We start from the raw sequence: 19,369 nt of genomic DNA, 5'->3' as shown, positions 1-19,369 counted from the left end.
CAAGCGGAAGTGAGCGCGCCGTGTCCATGGTGACGCGAGGGGCGGGGCGGGAAGCCGGAAGCGGCGGCGGGTTTCATCGGGCCGGGCCCATGGAGTCGAGGGTGCTGCGCGCGGCCGCGGCGGTGGTGCTGGTGCTGGCGCTGGCCCTGCCGGGCCTGCGGGCTGCCGACTTCGACCCGTACCGCGTGCTGGGCCTGGGCCGCACCGCCGGCGCCGCCGACATCAAGAAGGCCTACAAGCGCCTCGCCCGGGAGTGGTACGTGCCCTCCTCCCCCCACCCCGCAGGATCGGGCCCCCACAGAGGGCTGAGCACCGCTGCCCTGTCACTGGGTTTTGAGGCAAATGATGGAGCTGAGGCTGGTCCTGCTTCAAGAATATATGTATGTATGCATCTTTCATGTAGTCACCCAAAGATGCAAAAGGAGGTGGCAAGAATATATTCTCTTTCCTATACTGACCCTAATATAGACAGGCAGTCCCCACATCTACAGCAGGTTATGTCCCTGGAAAGAGGCACTGTAAGTCGAAACAACGCAAGTCGAATCTGATTTTCCCATAGAAACCACCTTATAATTGGGGTTATGTTCCTGACCAGGGGTCTGATGCCCAACTTTTTATAGAAATGACCATAAACACCATACTGAAATCAACTATAAATGATAGCTTATAGATTTTGGGGAGACTTAGGGTCACGCGACAGCTTTTTGAGAAACTGATCCAGGGATGTTTGTTCTGCTGCCCTTTTTTTTTCTCATTGCAAATTTCCCTGTAGTGCCGTAAGTGCAAGGATGCAGTGCCGTAATAACATGGGTGTAAATAACGGAGCGCCGCAAGTGCGAAACACCACAAGTCGAGGACTCCCTGATTAGGGTGACTATATGAAAAATATTTGGCACCTACTTCTGCATCATAACCCATGGGTTGAGGAAGGTGCGTGTGTGTGAGAGAGAGGGTCACCAGCAGACTTTAAAAAGGATCAACAAGCTTTAGAAATGGATTCTCCTTTAAAGGAGAAAAAAATAATATGGGAAACTGTGGGTTTTCCCTTGTGGTCAGAACTCCAACCTGGGAGGGGTGGCTAGGGGCTCTCCCTGTACTATACACCCACCCCTTACCCCACACACTGAGGGGCTGGGGACACTGGGTCGGGACTGGCCATCGATGTTTCCAAATGGGTCCCGGTTCAAAAAAAGGTTGAGAACCATTGCCCTATAGGACAAAGGATTACTTGTGAGTAAAAACGAAGAGACATTGTCTTCAGTATTATAGCTGCAAAGTTATAGGCCAAATTGGAACTTAACATTCATGGACCAAGGAGTAGTTGAATATTAGATTTTGGAAGGCCTGATACGTTTTATGTTGTATAAGATGGGGGAAAATGTATAATAATCTACTGGTGATATCATCTGGAGTATGAACAGATGTATTTTCTTTTGTTTTCTTTGGGGCTGTCATAGGGGTTGTTGCAGGATGGTGATGGTTGTAAATGAATGTCTCTAATTGCATACATTTAATGCTCCCTAAACAAAATAATTTGAGTTCCTGAACTTTGTTTAAAACAGGACACACTTGAGCTCTGATCAAGACAGACTTTAGTTAAAGCTTTCAATACACCTAGAAGAGAGACTTGTGAATTGAAAGAAAACTCTGAGACTCAGTGTATACTTTTGTTCATCTTGTACCTAGCTGTCTTCTCTTTTTCCAAGACCTTCATCCTGCAAACAGTGAAGGCATATTGGTACTCTTAGACATACGTGCACAAGTGGACCGATTGGGGCACTAAAGTGTGTGCGTTTTAACTGGAAGTTTTCCAGTGTGTGTTTAAGATTATGACAGCTAAACACTTGGAAATGAAATAGAGTGTTAGAAACATGATGCTTTCAGGAGGATGTGATTTTTTTATGTTTGTTTGTTTTGTGTTTTTTTTAAGATCTAATACCTTGCATAATAAAATTACATTAACAAGTTTTGACATTGTGTATAGCATTCACTTTTGGTGATAATACTGGTACTTTAGTGATGAGAAGGTTACAGCCCCTTCTGATGATCAGCAATGCCAGTGCTAGATTTAATTTACAGTCTTAAGTACCAAGCCCAAGATCAATCTTTGAAGAGGTTTAAGAGTACTAGATGCAGATATTGCTAATCCATACACTTATTAATCAGTACGAGAGAGCAAACTGTGACCTTCATCAAGCTGTGCTTTGAGTAAAAATAAAGGAAAAGCTCTGGCACATGTGTGTCATACAATAAAAATACCAGTATAATCCACACTTAACTAAAGTTTAAGAAGCAGTTAGGAGATTGAATTCAAGTCAGAAGAGACTGCTCCGATTCTATCTCTGACTAAATCTGCCCTTGATATATGTGTATATGTGTTTTGAGACTTTACATGTCACCAGACAGACAGACAAGCCAGCATGTGAGCTACCTCATACCAGTGCTTTCCATGGGCATTTAGAGCATCGTAACTTTTTTTAAAACGGTGGGGGCCAATCTTTTTGGCAGGCATGTCACAAATTAAGGCCCGCATGCTCCTTGCATGACACTCCAATCCCCTTCCCCTCCCCAATCTGCAGCTATGCTCCTTGCTCCCTCCCCTGCCTTCTGTGTACAGCTCATGGCATGCGTAGCGCATGCTGGCCATACCCATTTCGAAGGAAACTTGTTAGTTTGCACAACACCGTACCTTGTATCCTTACATGTAAGGGCAGAGCTGATGTATGACATGTGAAAAATTATCATTGGAACTACGGCATCTATCGTCTTTGTCCTCGTGGAATCTAGGCAGGAAAGCGGTCATTTAATACTATTGTTTAAAACAACTAACAGACATTAAAATTCTTTGTGCTTCAGCCAAGTGGGGGGAGGCAGGGGTCAGACTCCCATCATAAATCTACTTTAAATGTCAGACAGATTAAGCAGGGGATACCACTGAATGTCTTTAAAATCTACATATACCATTTGTATGGCATGAGTATTACGCCGAGGCAGCCTACTTTTGTGGCATGTTGTGCAACTCCCTGTGATAAGCTGCTGTCACTTCCTAGAGAATGACATGCGTATTCTCAATTTCTTTTTGCATTGTAGGCATCCTGACAAAAACAAGGATCCAGGAGCAGAAGATAAGTTTATCCAAATTAGCAAGGCCTATGAGGTATTAAATACTGCTTGTTAACTTTATGCTGCTTTTCAACCTCGCTGTTCAATCCTGGAAGGTGCTGTTCCTCTCTTTTACATCACTCTTTATAGCTATGTGGAATAGTCTCTCAGCATTTCTATGGAGAGAAACATTGGGGTGGGGGAAGAGAGAAAGGAGAAATCTGCGTGTTCTAGATAATCACAAGTCCTGGATGTTGCTGTCTTTCTAAATACCTTTGTCCATTATAATCTCTCCAATTATTGGGGGAGAATTTAATTAGACCTCAGAGAAACTGATGGCAATGTTTTAGTAGAACGTATGGAAAGTTCTGCCCTTTGCTGGCTGAGAAGCGTCAAGCAAGGCAGGAAGGGGTCTTAAAAGTGCAGCAGGCAGGTTGTCTTTTCATCTATTATGCATATTCCAAATGAGGATCCGAGTGAGCTTAATTACTTTGAGAGCTTTAGTCGCTTCTAAAAATATTATTTGCATAAGGAGCACTTGCACTTATCCGAGGCTCGCTGAATCAGCCACCTCAGCTTGTGACAAAGCTGAGGCTTTTCATACAGCTGTGCTGAGCCCCCTAGGAAGTAAATGGATTCCGCTCTCCTGACTGAAAAAAAGCAGTTTCTGTCCCGCAATGTTGCTAGTCTTTCTGAGCACTTCACCTCTTCAAATTAACATCAAAGCAAGTAGTGCGCCACAATATCTAGCTGGACTATATTGGCTTGAGGAATCTCACAGTGAGAAACTGAAGTGCAAGAGAAATTTGGAAGACATACAGTGCCATGGAACTTAAAAGCCTGGAATTAAGGTTTTAAAAAGCCTGGTTAATTAATGCATAGGTTTGTAAAATTATCCAATAAAAAGTGTTCTACGTCCATGCATCAGCTTTTGCTCTGCCATATACATAGATTTGCCTATAGGGACAAGGCTGTAAAAACAGCACAGTTCACTTTCTTGGGGCTCAGAGTTTTAGACATTTAGCCAAAATAAAATTTCTTTAAGTCCTTTTAGGGAAACAAGGGAAAAATGTCATGCCTCCAGTTCTCTTTTAATGGATCTGGACTTTTTCTTTTCAACCCTTACTACTATACTCAACTCTCCCATTAACAGATACTTTCCAATGAGGAAAAGAGAGCAAACTTCGATCGTTACGGAGATGTGGGTGAGAACCAAGGATATTCTCAGCACCAGCACCGCCAGTTCCACCATTTCCATGAAGGCTTTTACTTTGATGAGTCCTTTTTCCACTTCCCATTCAACTCGGAGCGACGCGACTCCTCAGATGAGAAATACTTGCTGCACTTTTCACACTACATGCATGAGATTGTGCCAGACAGTTTCAAAAAGCCGTACCTCATTAAAATAACCTCAGACTGGTGTTTTAGCTGCATCCACATTGAGCCTGTGTGGAAGGAGGTGGTTCAAGAGCTAGAGGCGCTGGGTAAGACGAACCAATAACCATTCAGCTTTAATTTGTTTTCAGGGAGAGGCTGTCTCAGAGGTTTCTACCCTGGGCTGCAGCAAGTGATTTCAGTGTTGGAGGGGTGCATTTACATTAAGCCACTGCATTCCTTTGCAGCTTCTCAGCGTGAAGCAAATGTTTTTTACATCTGTGTTTTCCAGGCTAAGCAGCAAGGATCATTAATAACATTCAATGCTGGGAAGATCAATGACACTAGGACAAGATTTGCAACGTTAGGAAAACATTTTCTGGCAGAGAGATCTAGAAGACTGAGTTAACCATTGAAGAGACCTGTCAAAAACTCTGCCCGTAGAAGTAGTGGCAGTTTAGTTACACAAGTCTTGCTTGACCAATCTTATTTCCTTTTACGACCAGGTGACCTATCGCCTGGACAAGGGGGAAGAGATTGATGTCATATATCTTGATTTTAAAAAAGCCTTTGATCGGGTATCCTATGATCACCTCTTGGTAAAACTGTCTAACTGCGGCCTCGACCTCACCACAAGCCGCTGGCTAGGGAATTGGCTCCGCGGTAGGACCCAGAGGGTGGTGGTTGACAGAAGCCAATAGTCTTGGTGCGCCGTCACCGGTGGGGTCCCTCAAGGCTCTGTCCTAGGGCCTATACCGTTTAACTTCTTCAGTGATGTGGACACTGGTGTCAGAAGCAGACTGGCCAAGTTTGCCAATGACACCAAACTCGGGTAAAGCATCCATACCTGAGGACAGGAGGGTGATCATGAGCCTGTCAAGATCTGCCTAGAAGTGGGTGGATGAGAACCTCATGGTGTTCAACACTGAAAAATGCAAGGTTCTCCACATTAGGAGGAAAAACCTGCAGCATGCTTACAAACTTGGCAGTGCTACACTGGTTAGCACTACAGATGAAAGGGACTTGGGGGGTCACGATTGACCACAAGATTAACATGAGCCTTCAGTGTGATGCTGCAGCTAGCAAAATGACCAAAATGCTGGCTTGCATCCATAGATGCTTCTCAAGCAAATCCCGGGATGTCATTTTCCTGCTGTACTCTGCCTTGGCGAGGCCACAGCTGGAGCACTGCGTCCAGTTTTGGGCTCCACAATTCAAAATGGATGTGGAGAAGCTTGAGAGAGTGCAGAGGAGAGCCACGCGCATGATCGGAGGTCAGAAAAAGAGACTTTATGAAGAGAGGCTGAGAGCTATGGGACTCTTCAGCTTGGAAAAGCGCAGGCTCACGGGTGATATGGTGGCCACCTATAAGTTTATCGGGTTGCTCATCAGGATCTGGGGGAAAATCTGTTCAGAGCACCCCAAGGGATGACAAGATTGAACAGTCACAAACTCTGCCGCAACTGATTCAGGCTGGACATAAGGAAGAACTTCTTTACTGTCCGAGCCTCCAAGGTTTGGAATAGACTGCTACCAGAGGCAGTTCAAGCACCCACTTTGAACGCCTTCAAGACATTTGGATGCTTATCTTGCTGGGATCCTAGGATCCCTGCTGACTTCCTGCCCCTGGGGTAGGGGGCTGGACTCAGTGATCCTCCAGAGTCCCTTCCAGCCCAAATGTCTATGAAATCTATGAAGTCACTAGAGAATCCTGCCCTAGCAGAGGATAAATTGGACTGGTCAGAGATTAACTAGGTTAAGTGTTTTGCCTGGCACCGTGTATTTTGCATCATTCTTTCACCTACATTTAGCACAATACTGATTCATCCTGAAGAGTACGGGGGAGGGCTGCAATACAGCCATATGGGGCCTAAATCAAGGCTACGGCCATGCATAGTTTAGGGTGAAAACAGTTTAAGACTCAAAGGACACTGGAATGTTGGTGAAATACTTTACAGTATCTTTTGCTCAGGGTGGAATGTCTTGCTTCTTTCCTGGATTGTCTGCAAAGCAGGAAATAGTCAATACAGACAACACAGAATCAGAAAGAGGGCAAGGAGAGGCAGTCCCTGGCATTAAGTGTACAATACAGTGTAACATTTCTCCTTGGGAGGTTTTATATGCCAAGTAGAGAACTGTGGGCAGAAGGAATAGAAGGGACTAGTGCCACTGTTACTCCCTCCTGGCAGCACAGTCTGAGCTTCTTGCTTCTTCACAAAATGTGTAAAGGGAAATTCTAAAGTGAATTAGCCCTTGCACCAGGCCAGTTGATTGGCTCAGTGCAGTGCCTGCAGTCAGGTAATTTAATACTGAACTCCTTTTAGAATAGATTGGGTCACCTACCAGCCTGCATCAAGGTAACCCTCTTTATGGACTTCCAGGAGTGGGGATTGGAGTCGTCCATGCTGGGTATGAGAGACGTCTAGCACATCATCTAGGAGCACACAGCACCCCATCAATTCTGGGACTTATTAATGGGAAGATATCTTTCTTCCACAATGCGGTTGTTCGGGAGAACCTGCGGCAATTTGTGGAGAACCTTCTTCCAGGGAACCTCGTAGAGAAGGTACATAATAGCGAGATGCAGCCTGTGGTGATTTTGATAATTAAGTGTGTGCACTGGAAGGCTGGATGGATCTCTGATGGAGCCAGCCTCCAGGATGAACTTTACTATTAGCATGTCAGAAGTGCAGACAGAAGTGATTTGCAGTGAAGGGAGAATGGTGGCTTGAATGAATGAATCAGTAACAACTAAAAACACTTGATTCCATTTTGAAATGACCATGCACAAGATGGACATTTCACCATCTTTCCTTGATAATTAGGAGAATGTAGTCAGAGCCTGCTGTCTGGGGCTGGCAAGATGCCTATCCCATCAGCAAGATACTCCAACATATAGCCTTTAGGGGCAAATTAAAGGTTTGTTCACATAAGGCTTTGTAAACACTTAAATGCCCACATGAATTAAGGATTACATGGAGATTGACTAAACCTGGGTTCCAAAATAACACTCCTTATACTTTAGACACCAGCCACATATATTCTGGATTTCTCTTATTCTCCCTTAATTCGGGCCTCCTTCAAGAAGCAGATGAGAACCTGCTGCAAGATTTTAAGCATTCTCAATCCTCATTGTTTCATGCATTTCAAGGAAGCTCTGAGCAATTAGCAGTTTCCTTACACCCATACACAAAGCAAATCAATCCCACTTCAGACCTACCTTGGTTCAGGGAGGCTCCACCAGGCAGTAGTCTGATGCTGTAGCCAGGGTTCTTCCAGCAAGAGAGCACTAGAGATGTCATCCCCTTCCCAGTCAATCTCCATCTGAGCTGTTTGATCCTCTAGACCTGATACCTACTGCAGGTGCAACAGGTTGGGGCTGATTGCATCACAGGCTTTTGTTTACCCCTTCTTGGCCAGTGTGGGGTTTGTGTACCCCTGCATAATTAGTTATTAGGGAAATATGTCACCACCAAAAATACATGGCATCAAGTCTGGAAAGAACAGCAGGGGCAGGCAGCATAGTTGCATATTCCTCTTTTAACATAAATCACCTCAGTCACACTAGCAAAGGTACCTTAGCCTAATTATCCCCTTAAACAATCCTACTTTCCCATTTTTTTAACATTTTGCTAGCACTTTAGGACCCAACTCTATTTTACCCGCATTGCATTTTATTTTCCTGAATGTTTGGGGGCTGAAACTAACCTTCTGTGTACTTCTAAGATTACAGATAAAAATTATGTCCGGTTCCTGTCTAACTGGAAGAAAGAAAATAAACCCCATGTCCTTCTATTTGACCATATGCCGGTCGTGCCGTTGTTGTACAAGGTAATGCATGTGTAATCTGGGGTTTTGACAGCTTTGTAAACCCACCTGTTTTAGCTGGGAATGAGATTTCAGTGTAGATACAGGCTGCCTGGTTCTTCTTAGCTGCCTCAATTTCACATACACTATTTAGAATTTCCATGGTTAGGCAACCTGAAAAATTAACAAATACATAGAATTAAAAGCAGGGCCATTCTACCTCTGCATATTTTTATCTTGCCATAGACTGATTGCTAGTGGAAGTCAGGGTCTGCATATTTTTATCTTGCCATAGACTGATTGCTAGTGGAAGTCAGGGTGTGGATGGAGGTTTGCAGTCGACATCTAAGGAAGAAATGAACTATGCCTTGTTTATGGTGGAAGAGGAATGGCAACAATTCAGGATATTTTTATACTGGGTTTTATTCAAATCCTAGGACAGAGAGCGTTCTGTTTCTCTGTGGTTGTCTGTGGGGCAGTTTTTAGTAGTCAGCATAGCACTTTGAGGCAGGTAGCCATTCTTTTCCCTAGCAGTACGGACACAACCTTTGCACACAGATTGAGCACTGGCTGCATATATAAGCAGCTACATGCACATGCCCCTTGTGGATGTGCACTGGTGTCCAAGGCCTAGACATGTAGATAACTCAAACCCTGTGACTAGCAAGTGTCAGAGTGAAGAAGGGGACGGGAAGGTCCTTCCATGTTATAGCCCCAGTAGCTGGGTGGCAGAGCGTTCACCTGGGAAGCCAAAGCTCAGCTTCTATATCACCCCCCTTCAGCCAGAAGGGATTTGAACCTGCATCTCTGACTTCTCAGCTTAGCACTCTAACCACCATAGACACTTTCGAAACCTTTTTCTGGCACTCCTTTTGAGACCAGTTCCTTGGGTGGCCATGTGAGAGAGAAGCGAGGGGCCAGGAAGAGGAGAGTAAGCTAAGGGCAAACCTATGTGTAAGTGCCAAAAATGTCAAGTAGATGACTAAAAAAATTGCCACTTAAGACTGCCTCAGGAAATGGAGTGCTACCCTGAGTTTCTAAGCAACTGTCAGACATGATAGAGGGTATTACACCAAAATAAAATTGTAGATCCACCAAGCCTTCCTCTGTAAGAAGAGGCTAACTGTCTAAGCACCTCAGGAAAGAATGGGTTTGACCATATGTATGTGCCATTTGGCAGTTATAAAGGTGAGCTGGATAGATTAACAAAGCCATGGAAATTAGTGGGAAATAGTCACCATAGGTTGGATTGTGGAAAAGCAAACTGTGATCTGAAATGTAAATGTGCACTACACCTTTCTTCCCCTCTAGCTGACTGCTTTTGCATACAGAGATTATTTGTCCTTTGGGTATGTGTACGTTGGACTCAGGGGGACTGAAGAGTTGTCCAGTCAGTATAACATCAATGTTTACTCTCCAACCATGATGGTCTTCAAGGAGCACATTGATAAGCCTGCTGATGTTGTACAGGTATTGCTTTGCTTTGAACTCTTTCTCTTGGGGTCTATGATAAAAGACACACTTACTGTTTTTCTGAGCTACTTCTTATATCAAGTTGGTCAGTAGAGCACTTCAAACTAATTTGGGGCTTGATGGCATAAATTTGTCAGAAGACCGTCCTGAGCTAGAGCCATAGGGATGGAGTCTCTTGGAGGCAGAGGTGTCTGACTGAACCTGGAGGAAAAATGAATATCAGCTGTCGTCCTTGTAGTGAATTTTGAATTTACAGTACAGCATATTACTCTTCACTAATCCAGTAGAAACTTAATGCTTTTGAAAGAATCCTTGGCTCCAAGGAATCTTTGAAATACCCTGGAGAGAGACTCCAAAGGACAACTTGTCCCAGTGGATGAGAAACAGGTTTTGCAAAGGAAATTGACTGTAAAAGGAATTATGAGATACACCTGAACCTTACTTCTTGTGCATGTACTCAATACTTGCCAGTAAATCTTGATTAGCTAGACACTTTCAGTCCTTGTGCTTTCTAACAGCCAATATTCATATACAGGATATTTTTTTATTTTCTTTTTCTAGGCATCAATAGCTCCTTGATGCCGTGTTTCCCCTGGGCAGTTGTAATGAGCGGTGAGGCTTCCACTCCTCTGAATGTGACTTTTGCCCATGTGCAAAATGTTTTGTTGAGATTCTTCATGACAGTGCTTTAACTTGAACAGTTACTTTCTTGGGAGCTTTTGCTTTAGGTGAACAGCACTCATCTTTTTTTGCTTCATCCTTTCTAGGCACGAGATATGAAAAAGCAGCTCATGGATGACTTCCTTTCGCAAAACAAGTTCCTTATGGCACCCAGACTCACCAACCAGAAACTGTTCCAGGAGCTGTGTCCTGTGAAGAAGTCTCACCGTCAGCGGAAGTAAGGCCTGCTGTGATGGGAATTCCTCCTGTCACTTTGTCTAGTTCACAATGGCTGGTCACAGGACAACCTTTCATTTAAGTTTGTGTCTAGTGTGTAAATACATTCAGAGGAAGGACAGAAATGGCTAGACTGGATCAAACCGGGGTGCAGCTCCTTCACTATCCAATTGCCAGCAATGGCCAGTACCAAAGGCTTCAGAGAGTGGTCCAAGAAGTCTTGCAGTTGCAATTACGGAATATCATGCCCTCAGATAAAGTTTAAGCTGGTATTAGAATTTTGGATGTTCTTTGTGCCTCTATAACTGTCTAGTCCACTTCTGCATTCTGCTAAAATTTTAACCACAGCATTCTCCTGTAACAGTTGAGTCCCACAGGCTAACCCCACATCATGTGAAAAAATTGCCTTCTGTTCTACTTTGGACTTTATCATCTTTTACGTCCAACTAAATGTCTCCTTGCTGTTATGGGACGGAGGGCTTTGAGTAACTATAGGACAAGAGAATAGACAGAGAAAAATGTGGAAAGGTTTGAGAGCAGAAAGTCTATCAAACAGAGTGTGAGGAGATGCACATAGTTCATCAGGTCTTCAGCTCCTTGGCATCCATGCTAGGTGTGGTTGGGTTTGTTATTTGTTCCTATCCAGGGCTGCTCTGACTCCTCCATTTTATCATGTTGTCCAGGTACTGCGTGGTTTTACTCACTGGGGAAGGAGATAAGTTTGCCAAGACCTACGAAGCCTTTGTGACATTTGCTCTGGCCAACACCAGAGATACGTTGAGGTTTGTACAGGTCTACAGTGACCGCCAGCAAGATTTTGTCGACACCTTCCTGATGGATGATGAGAGATATCAGGGGAAATCAGCTGTGAGTGTCATTCTTTTCCTTTTCTTCCATCTGTTAGTCAGCCTCTCCAAGCTTTATTCTTTTACACTTCAGTTGCAAAAAGCCTTTTGGGGTTGTGGGAAAAAATTATCACCGCGTCTTCTTTCTTGCTCTGTGGGATCATGTAGGTAGGATTATGCCTCTCTGTCTTCTTGAACTGGATGTTAGCATGCAGGTGGCCTCCACTGAAGTCCTTACCTAGACCACCATCCCGTTTTGTCTTGCCCATAACAGTCTCTTACATCGTGACCTTCTCATGTCCCGACTGCCTGGATAACAACACGTGTAAAACACAAGAAACCACCTTCTCACATGTACACCTCTCCCAGTCCTCCATGAGTATGTTCACTCTCTGTTACCTCACAGCCCACTTCAAAATAGTCCTGCCTGAACTTTTTAAAGCAAGTTTAAGGAAAGCTTAAATTTGTTGGAGCCGGTCTCATGGAAGAACCCTATCTTTCTCCTCGTTTGTATACTACATCTACTTTTATAGCACTGCTCTCTTTTTTTTTTTATACTCCTTCTCCATCCCAGCCTTTTCCTCTTTGTTGGCAGCATAGGGAATAACCTGTGTGTGTCTCACCGCCTAATTTATTATCTATTTTATTTCCCATTTATACTGAGAAATATACCTTACCCCTTTCTTCTCTCTACTACTTAAATTTCTCTCTTCTTTTGATTAATGCTGTACTTATTAATTCAGATGTGTTAGTAGGGAGCACAGTTTGCATGAAAAACCCTATCCAGAAAAAATGTAATGTTGTGCTTCCAAAGAACAGGACTTGGGTTTGTAGAACACATACTGATCATCAGAGCTGCAGGTGAGCCATGGAGCATGCAGATAGTACTTCTGTCCTTGTTCCTCATTCTGGTGCATCTTGTTCCTCAAGTTTGTGACATCTTTGGTTTGTCCAGATGGTCATCTTGGAAAGGCGCAATAACGCAGGCCGAGTTGTCTATAAAATCTTGGAAGATGCCTGGAGAGGCAGTGAAGAGGATAACTTCATCCTTCTGGATCTTCTGGATCAGTTAAGAACAGATGCAGGCCTTCTCTCTTCAGATACCATCCTACCAGACCTGAATGATGAACTTGCTCCTGTAAGTACTCTCAGTATTTTCAGTGTTTCTAGCTGTGTTGGTTCTAGTTTCCATCTGAGATTGCATCAGCATAACCCAAGTGAAGAGGCAAGATTAGCACTGTTTTCTCTACAGCTGGAGGAAATGGTCTTGGGATCTCCAGAACTTGGACTCATTTGGGCAACATGTACAAAGAAGGACAGTCATAATACTGATTTTTTTCTGTCTTAACAGATATTCATTCTCCGATGGATCTATTCCACATTAGATTACATCTCAGACTGCTGGGACAGCATGTTTCATAACAACTGGTATGGAATCTGACTTAAAGCTAACCAGTGCCAACAGAGATCAATATTGCTGTCATTTCCTGCACATGCATAATATCCCCTGATTTCCATGAAAATAAATTAGAAGCCTACCAAGCTATTCAGGCCTCTTGCAGGGACAGGAGGAAACAGATTCTTTTGGGATGAGAGGAGCAGGGAAGCTCTGATCTACTTCAGATCTGCTTCATCTGCTGGTTTGCTTGTCTGCCCATAAACCTTGTTTGGTCTGTGACACTGCATTAGATTTCATTGCTGAAAACACTGGGTCTGTTGGGAAGAAGCCTGGCTTGGCTGTCTTGCAAGGCTATTCTGTTAGCATTCAGTATTTTAAAATATTTTCTTCTATTTGTCTCCTCCTCCAGCGGGAGACAAGTGGGTAGGAAAATTGCCTGCTATTACTGGGGACAGGAGGGAGAAAAATCTGAGGGAGAGACTCCAGGAGCTCTTGCCAAACTGACTGTCGTTTGTTAACCTTTTTGCAGGCGAGAAATGATGCCCCTCCTGTCCCTGATCTTCTCAGCCCTCTTCATTCTTTTTGGCACTGTTATTGTTCAGGCTTTCAGGTACGTCCCTCTCAGACCATCCTTTGGAGTCTTAGGCTTCAGATTGCAGCATCTCCATTCAAACTCACCTTTTAAAAATGTTCCTTTGCAGTGACTCAAGTGATGCGAGAGACTCGCCTCCCCCTGAGAAAGAGGAAGCCACTGCCAAGAGTGAAAAAAATGACACTAGCTTCAGCAAAGAGAACAGGTTTCTCCTGCTAATTTCTTTCTGCCCAAGCTGGGTCTTCTGTAGACCTTGGCTGTCCCCCTAAACTGGTTTGCTAGGGTAGACTCACCAGTGCTGTGGCTGAGAGCGAAGGAGGTGTGGCTGGTGGATAGTAGAGAAGTAGCAGAGCTGGTGGGAGAAAGTGCTGTCCCCTGACAGCAGAAGAGCAGGGCTGATAATAAATGATATATAGAGACTCTGCTCATAAAATAGACACAACTGACAACATGTTGGTGGGAAACGATGAAATAAGCATCTGTGAGCAAATGTTGCTTTGAGGAAAGCTCAAAACTGAAATCTGTCAGATGAGGGAACGTTGCAGAGTTTTAACTAACAGCAGCCCTAGTACTGACTATAAGACCAACCTCTCTCTGTCCAGCCCCTCAGTACCTTCCACAAAATTTTCCTTCCCATCCGTACTGTCACCTCCAGCCCTACCCATTTGCCCCAAGACAAAAGACTTTGTGGAATAACAAAGGACAAAAGACAAGGATTTGCTGAGAAGCCTCTCATTGTTGAAGTTAAACAGGTTAGCCAACTTGAGCTATAGGGCCTACAGCGGGTCATGTTTCAGGGTGCCATTTGGTGCTAGACTCTCTAGTATGTCATGATATGGTTTTTGAGTTACCCTGCTTGATGGATTTGCCTTTACTGCTCCAGGCCTGCCTTTTAACCCAAACTCTCTGATAGTTTTTACAACTCTTTTAGCTCTCCCCTCAGGAGCAGTCCAGGCCAACCCTGGGAGCTGCTCAGAGTATCAGAGACCAAGCTCAAGCTTCCCCCAGCCTGTTCACCTTGCAGTGTATTCCCTGCTCAGCTGAGTGCTGTGGAACGCAGCACAGGAATGCAGCCCTTGTACTTCCCTTGGTACTGTGCTTATACTTAGAGCCAAGTACAGTGGGAGGGACAAGGAGCAGAGGCGATTTCCAGAAGGGCTCTGATTGAGTTTCCTCTTCCAGTTCTTTTAGGAATCACTCTGCTCATTCCTCTTGTCTCTCCTTCTGAGCTTCCCTCGTGTCGCTGCATCAAGATAATAAAGATGGGGCAGGGTGGTTTCTGTGGCCAAAATAGTGGTGTGGACACATCCGAGGTCAGCCTTTCCTTCTATACAGAGTCTACAATTTCTTTGTTCCCTTTTAACTCAGGAATCCTTGTCTCTTTGCAGCCGGATTCCCAAGAAGGGCTTTGTCGAAGTGACCGAGCTAACGGATGTCAATTATAACAGTAACTTGGTGCGCCTGAGGCCAGGTCATATGAACGTGGTCCTGATCCTGTCTAACCCCACCAAAACCAGCCTGCTTCAGAAGTTTGCCCTAGAAGTCTACACATTCACAGGGTAGGTGCAGGATTCTTCACCAATCCTATATTATGCTCTTCATAGAGGCCTTTGGTTTCCGAGGTTATCAGACAGGTAGGTGCCAGTCATTAGTACTAAAATTAATCTGGATGGGGGAGGGAAGGGGAAGGTTACTTCAATGCTCTGTTTCCAGTGTTGTCTGATCTGACTTGAGACATGCTTGAATTCAGCTCCTTTTTCACTTCTCCTGCAGGAGCAGCTCTCTCCACTTCTCCTTCCTGAGCCTCGATAAACACAGAGAGTGGCTTGAGTATCTGCTGGAGTTTGCACAAGATGCCGCCCCGATTCCAAACCAGTACGATAAGCATTTCTTGGAGCGTGACTACACTGGTTACGTCCTGGCTCTAAACGGCCACAAGAAATACTTCTGCCTCTTCAAGCCTCACAGATCAGGGGAGGACGGAGGAAACCTAGGGTCCTGCGAGGATTACGACTCCTCGCTACACACAGGAGAAGCCCGAGGGAAATCTTGCAGTCCAGGAGCCAAGTCAGTTAAAAGCAAATTACACAAGTTGTCCTTGTGGATGGAACGTCTCTTAGAAGGCTCCTTACAAAGGTTCTATATCCCGTCGTGGCCTGCACTAGACTGAAGGGATTTTAAAGAGGGTTGAACACTACTAACTTTTTAAGAAGATGACAATGGACAATTCTTTCCAAGAATAAACAGTCATGACAAATGGACTGTAGGTTTTAGATGAATTCTCCTAGGCCCAGTGATTAGAACCATCTGCCCTCATCTTTGACCTAGGAGTGAAGGTTGAACTGCACTGAAGTCCTCTGTACCAAAATGTTCTTGCATTTGGATACCATACTATCCAGGACAGAAAAAAGTCATTTTCCTTCCTTATCATGCCACATCTGTTCGCTGAGTTACCTCTACTCCAGCTCGTTTTCTCTCTGTCGAAGAAAGCCTGCCATGGTGACTCAGTTTGTACTGAACATAGCTCATTTTGCAGGTCAGGTGACTCGCCCTTCCCTTTCCCAAAGCATCACCCTCGGTGCATGGTGTAACACTGGGAAGACCCTACAGAATCTCCCAGCCTCCACAAGTCTGAGAGGCCTCTGAATCAAACATTCTTATTTATTGCCTTTCCCCGTGGTAAGTGGTTTAGGAGTGTGTTTGGGGGTATCTCCCTTGTAGCAAACTGATAGCTGGTATTTACCCATGGTGGAGGGCTAGTAGGCAATCTGCATGTTTCATGCTCCGTGTATAATATTTCCACATGCAGCTTCACCGGGTAAACCATAACCAGGGAGGGAAGGAGTAACACAGCCGTACATACTGTAAAGATGTTGAGCCATTTAAATGTACATTGTTTTTCAGATGCCTTTCTGCTTCTGCCAATCTTTAGACTATGTATCGTAGAGCCATACCTTTGACCATGTCCTCAGACTGTAGACATAAGCTGCTATGAGCCAGTAGATGTGTAAAAGAAATTTTAAATCCCTGCTAGTGAGTCAGCTCAGACACCTTTCAAACACCAACGGTACATCCTTAGTACAATACCTACACGTCTTTGTATTGAGGAGCTTCAATTCTGGAGCGACTGTATTTTTGAAATGTTGCCCAAGGAAGAGCTGTATCATCAAATTGTTTCTTATGCGTGAAACTAGTTTTGTTGCAGACTAAGGTTTACAAGATGCTTGGTTTCAGCGTCTCACTTGCTTTGTCTTCATCAGTTGTTTCTTTGTTAACATGCAGGTTGCCTTTTTATCCCCCCTTTTCAAACACCTGGTTTAATGAGAAGCTGAAAAGGTTTTAGGTTGTGGAGTTGTTTTCGTATTTCATCATACCAAATGCAGTCTCCGCCAGTCACTTGGGCTGCCCAGGGGGCTGGCTTTTTCTTAGGGTGGGAATATTAAGTCACACAAAAATGCTCTTTTTGCTGCTACCTAAATGCAAACATCTATTGGAAAGGTTTCTTTTTAAAAGCAGGGGACTGTAGTCCTGTGTTATGGGTACTGCTTTTCTCTCTTAAGCCAGTTAGACACTGTCACTTTATTTGATGCTTGCTATGAATTTAATAAACAGTTCCAAAGTGATCCCTATAGGAAGCTGAGGCTGCCGTGTAAGCAGGCCAGTCTGCTGTACAGCTGCCAGATTTGGAGTGAGGTATCCTCAACTCCAGATTCACAGCAAATTCATTCAAAGGGTCCATCTCTGCTCAATGTGAGTAGTGCTCTGCCCCTTCCTCTGAAGTGTTCCTATAAGCAGGTGGTGTAACTTAAAAGGGTCACTCTATTTTTCCAGCAGCCTTAACAGAGTAGCCCATTCTGGTAGATAAATACTCCACTAAGTGATGCCCCTTCTGATCCAAACAGCATCTAGGAATGACTTTAGTGGCTACACATTGCACAGAGCTTTATAATGGTTCATTGACTTGCTTCCTTCTTTCTGATTTAGGGAACGGACCTGGCCAACAAATGGCCACTCTAATAATAAACGTAATGTGCTTTTAAATCACACAGGGTGCTGTCAGGTTAACATGTTAGAGACCGTTCTTCCCTCTTTCATTTAACAGCCGAGATCAGAGGTATCGTATCAGCGCTACACAACACTTTGTGAACTGAGCACTGTGGGAGGGAAAGACAGATCCTCTCTTTCTCTCTCATGGGGTGGATCTACAGAGTGGAAGTGCTCAGAAACCCACATAATCAATTTTTCAACAAGAGTCCTAAGCATTGGCTCCACTTTTCACTCAGTAAGTTGTTTTGAAGTTAGTGCCTAGGCAAGGAAAGCAGCTTGGTGATCCTGTGCATTTCACCAAGTCTCTCTATAGGGTCTTGGAAGCTGTGGGACTGCTGTTCCTCTTGAGTTACAAATACTGCAGAGGGATCCAGACTGAAAAGAAAAATTTGTAATGCTCATAAAAGCAGTTAATTAACCACCTTCCCTAGTGGGTTAGGGAATATGAAGCTATTGGCTATCGTCCCTTGTGCTAATCAGAAAGTAGCGGCAGATTTTAGGGCTGTAAACTAAGTGCCCACTTATGAGATCTGCAAGCAACGGCCCACAACAAGCAGTAGGTATTATTTAAAGCATATTTTAAGGGCTGATGTGGTTCATAAGTCTTTAGCCAGCCCTCTTTTACAGGATTGAATTCTGCTCTGGGTGTAGAACTATTGATGCAAGGTCTGTAAGGGGACGCATGCTCAGTAACCAGCTGAACAGTGCTGCAGATTGCAGTTGTAACAGTAAAACCGATGGAGGACAGAGTTATACTACATCAGAGTAGACTCCTCTGTAAAAGTACAGCCCCATGATTTTTAGTCCATTGTGCTTTTATGGAGAGCTGAAGCCAACCCAAACCTATTCTGGATTCCTCTGTTTAGCACTGCCTTGATATTAGTCAGGTGATGTTTGCTCCTGAACCTTTGTCTGCTGCTTAGAAACTAAATCTTTCTGCTTTACCTCCCCCCACCTCTTCCAGAAATTGCCAGGCCACTAACCCAGGACAGTTTTCTTACCCGCTGACCTCACTGCTTGGCCTTCAGTTGCATCACAATAAATAAAATGCACTTGCCCTTCTCTGTCTATGTGCATGGTGCTTTTCAGTCCAAAGACTAAGGAAACACGGGGCTAATATACTGCGCTCAGAAACCGAATTTTTTTTTCCTTTTCATTTTAAGTAACACTCCTAGAAGCTGAAAAAAAATATCCGTGTAGCAAAGGGCCTAGAGTCTAAATACCATACCCAATCTTTTCCCCTGACTGAGTGTGGTATGCAGCAGCCTCTTAGTGATGGCTGACCTAGATATCCCACATTCAGTGAAAGTTTGCCAGGAATCATTACTAGTAGACAGCCTGGGAGAGCAGACTGAAAAGAAAGTAAATATTTTGCACTTTTGATACTCCGAGAGGGGGGGGTGGGAAGTAAGTTATTTGGCAAATTTGTCTTTTTTTTTTTAATTTGTTTGTTTTTGTATTTGTGAAGAGGCACTGATAATGTCATTTTGTTTTAAGACTATTACAGATTCGCAACTGAAATAAACTATTTTAATGTGTGGTGAGGTGGCCTGGCCTTTCCCTACTCGAACTGACAGCTGTGCGATGTGACACAACCACCCAACAACTTCTGTCTTTAAGCTACTTGGGGAGCAGATGCAGCAAGCTGGTTACCTTCATCAGGCAGCCAGGCTGCTCAGTTAGGCACAACACTTTCCAAAAGCTGCTCTGAAGTTTAGTGAGTCTTCCTAATCCCCTCCCTAAGGATGGTACCTAACCCCAGGGCAAATCCTGCCTCAGTGGATCCCACCAATGAGACATGGTGCATTAGGCACCGAGTCATCTCCTAATGTA

The 19,369-nt window shown here is 44.3% G+C and overlaps 1 protein-coding gene across 1 annotated transcript; it reads left to right on the top strand.

Moving 5' to 3' along the window:
• Positions 1–54: 54 nt before the first annotated feature.
• Positions 55–19,077, top strand: DNAJC16 (DnaJ heat shock protein family (Hsp40) member C16). Its single transcript, XM_019541521.1, has 14 exons — positions 55–256; positions 3,091–3,157; positions 4,256–4,586; positions 6,858–7,042; positions 8,203–8,307; positions 9,595–9,753; positions 10,524–10,654; positions 11,337–11,520; positions 12,454–12,636; positions 12,850–12,926; positions 13,427–13,507; positions 13,599–13,694; positions 14,878–15,048; positions 15,263–19,077. The coding sequence occupies exons 1-14, from the start codon at positions 90–92 to the stop codon at positions 15,657–15,659; spliced, it is 2,334 nt and encodes a 777-aa protein (XP_019397066.1). The 5' UTR covers positions 55–89; the 3' UTR covers positions 15,660–19,077.
• The last annotated feature ends 292 nt before the right edge of the window (positions 19,078–19,369 follow it).

The sequence above is a fragment of the Crocodylus porosus genome, unplaced genomic scaffold, assembly GCF_001723895.1.
Source record: "Crocodylus porosus isolate Cpor-Errol unplaced genomic scaffold, CroPor_comp1, whole genome shotgun sequence".
Lineage (NCBI taxonomy): Eukaryota > Metazoa > Chordata > Crocodylia > Crocodylidae > Crocodylus > Crocodylus porosus.
The sequence above is the reverse complement of the archived record's forward strand: the minus strand, read 5'-3'. Positions and strand labels throughout refer to the sequence as shown.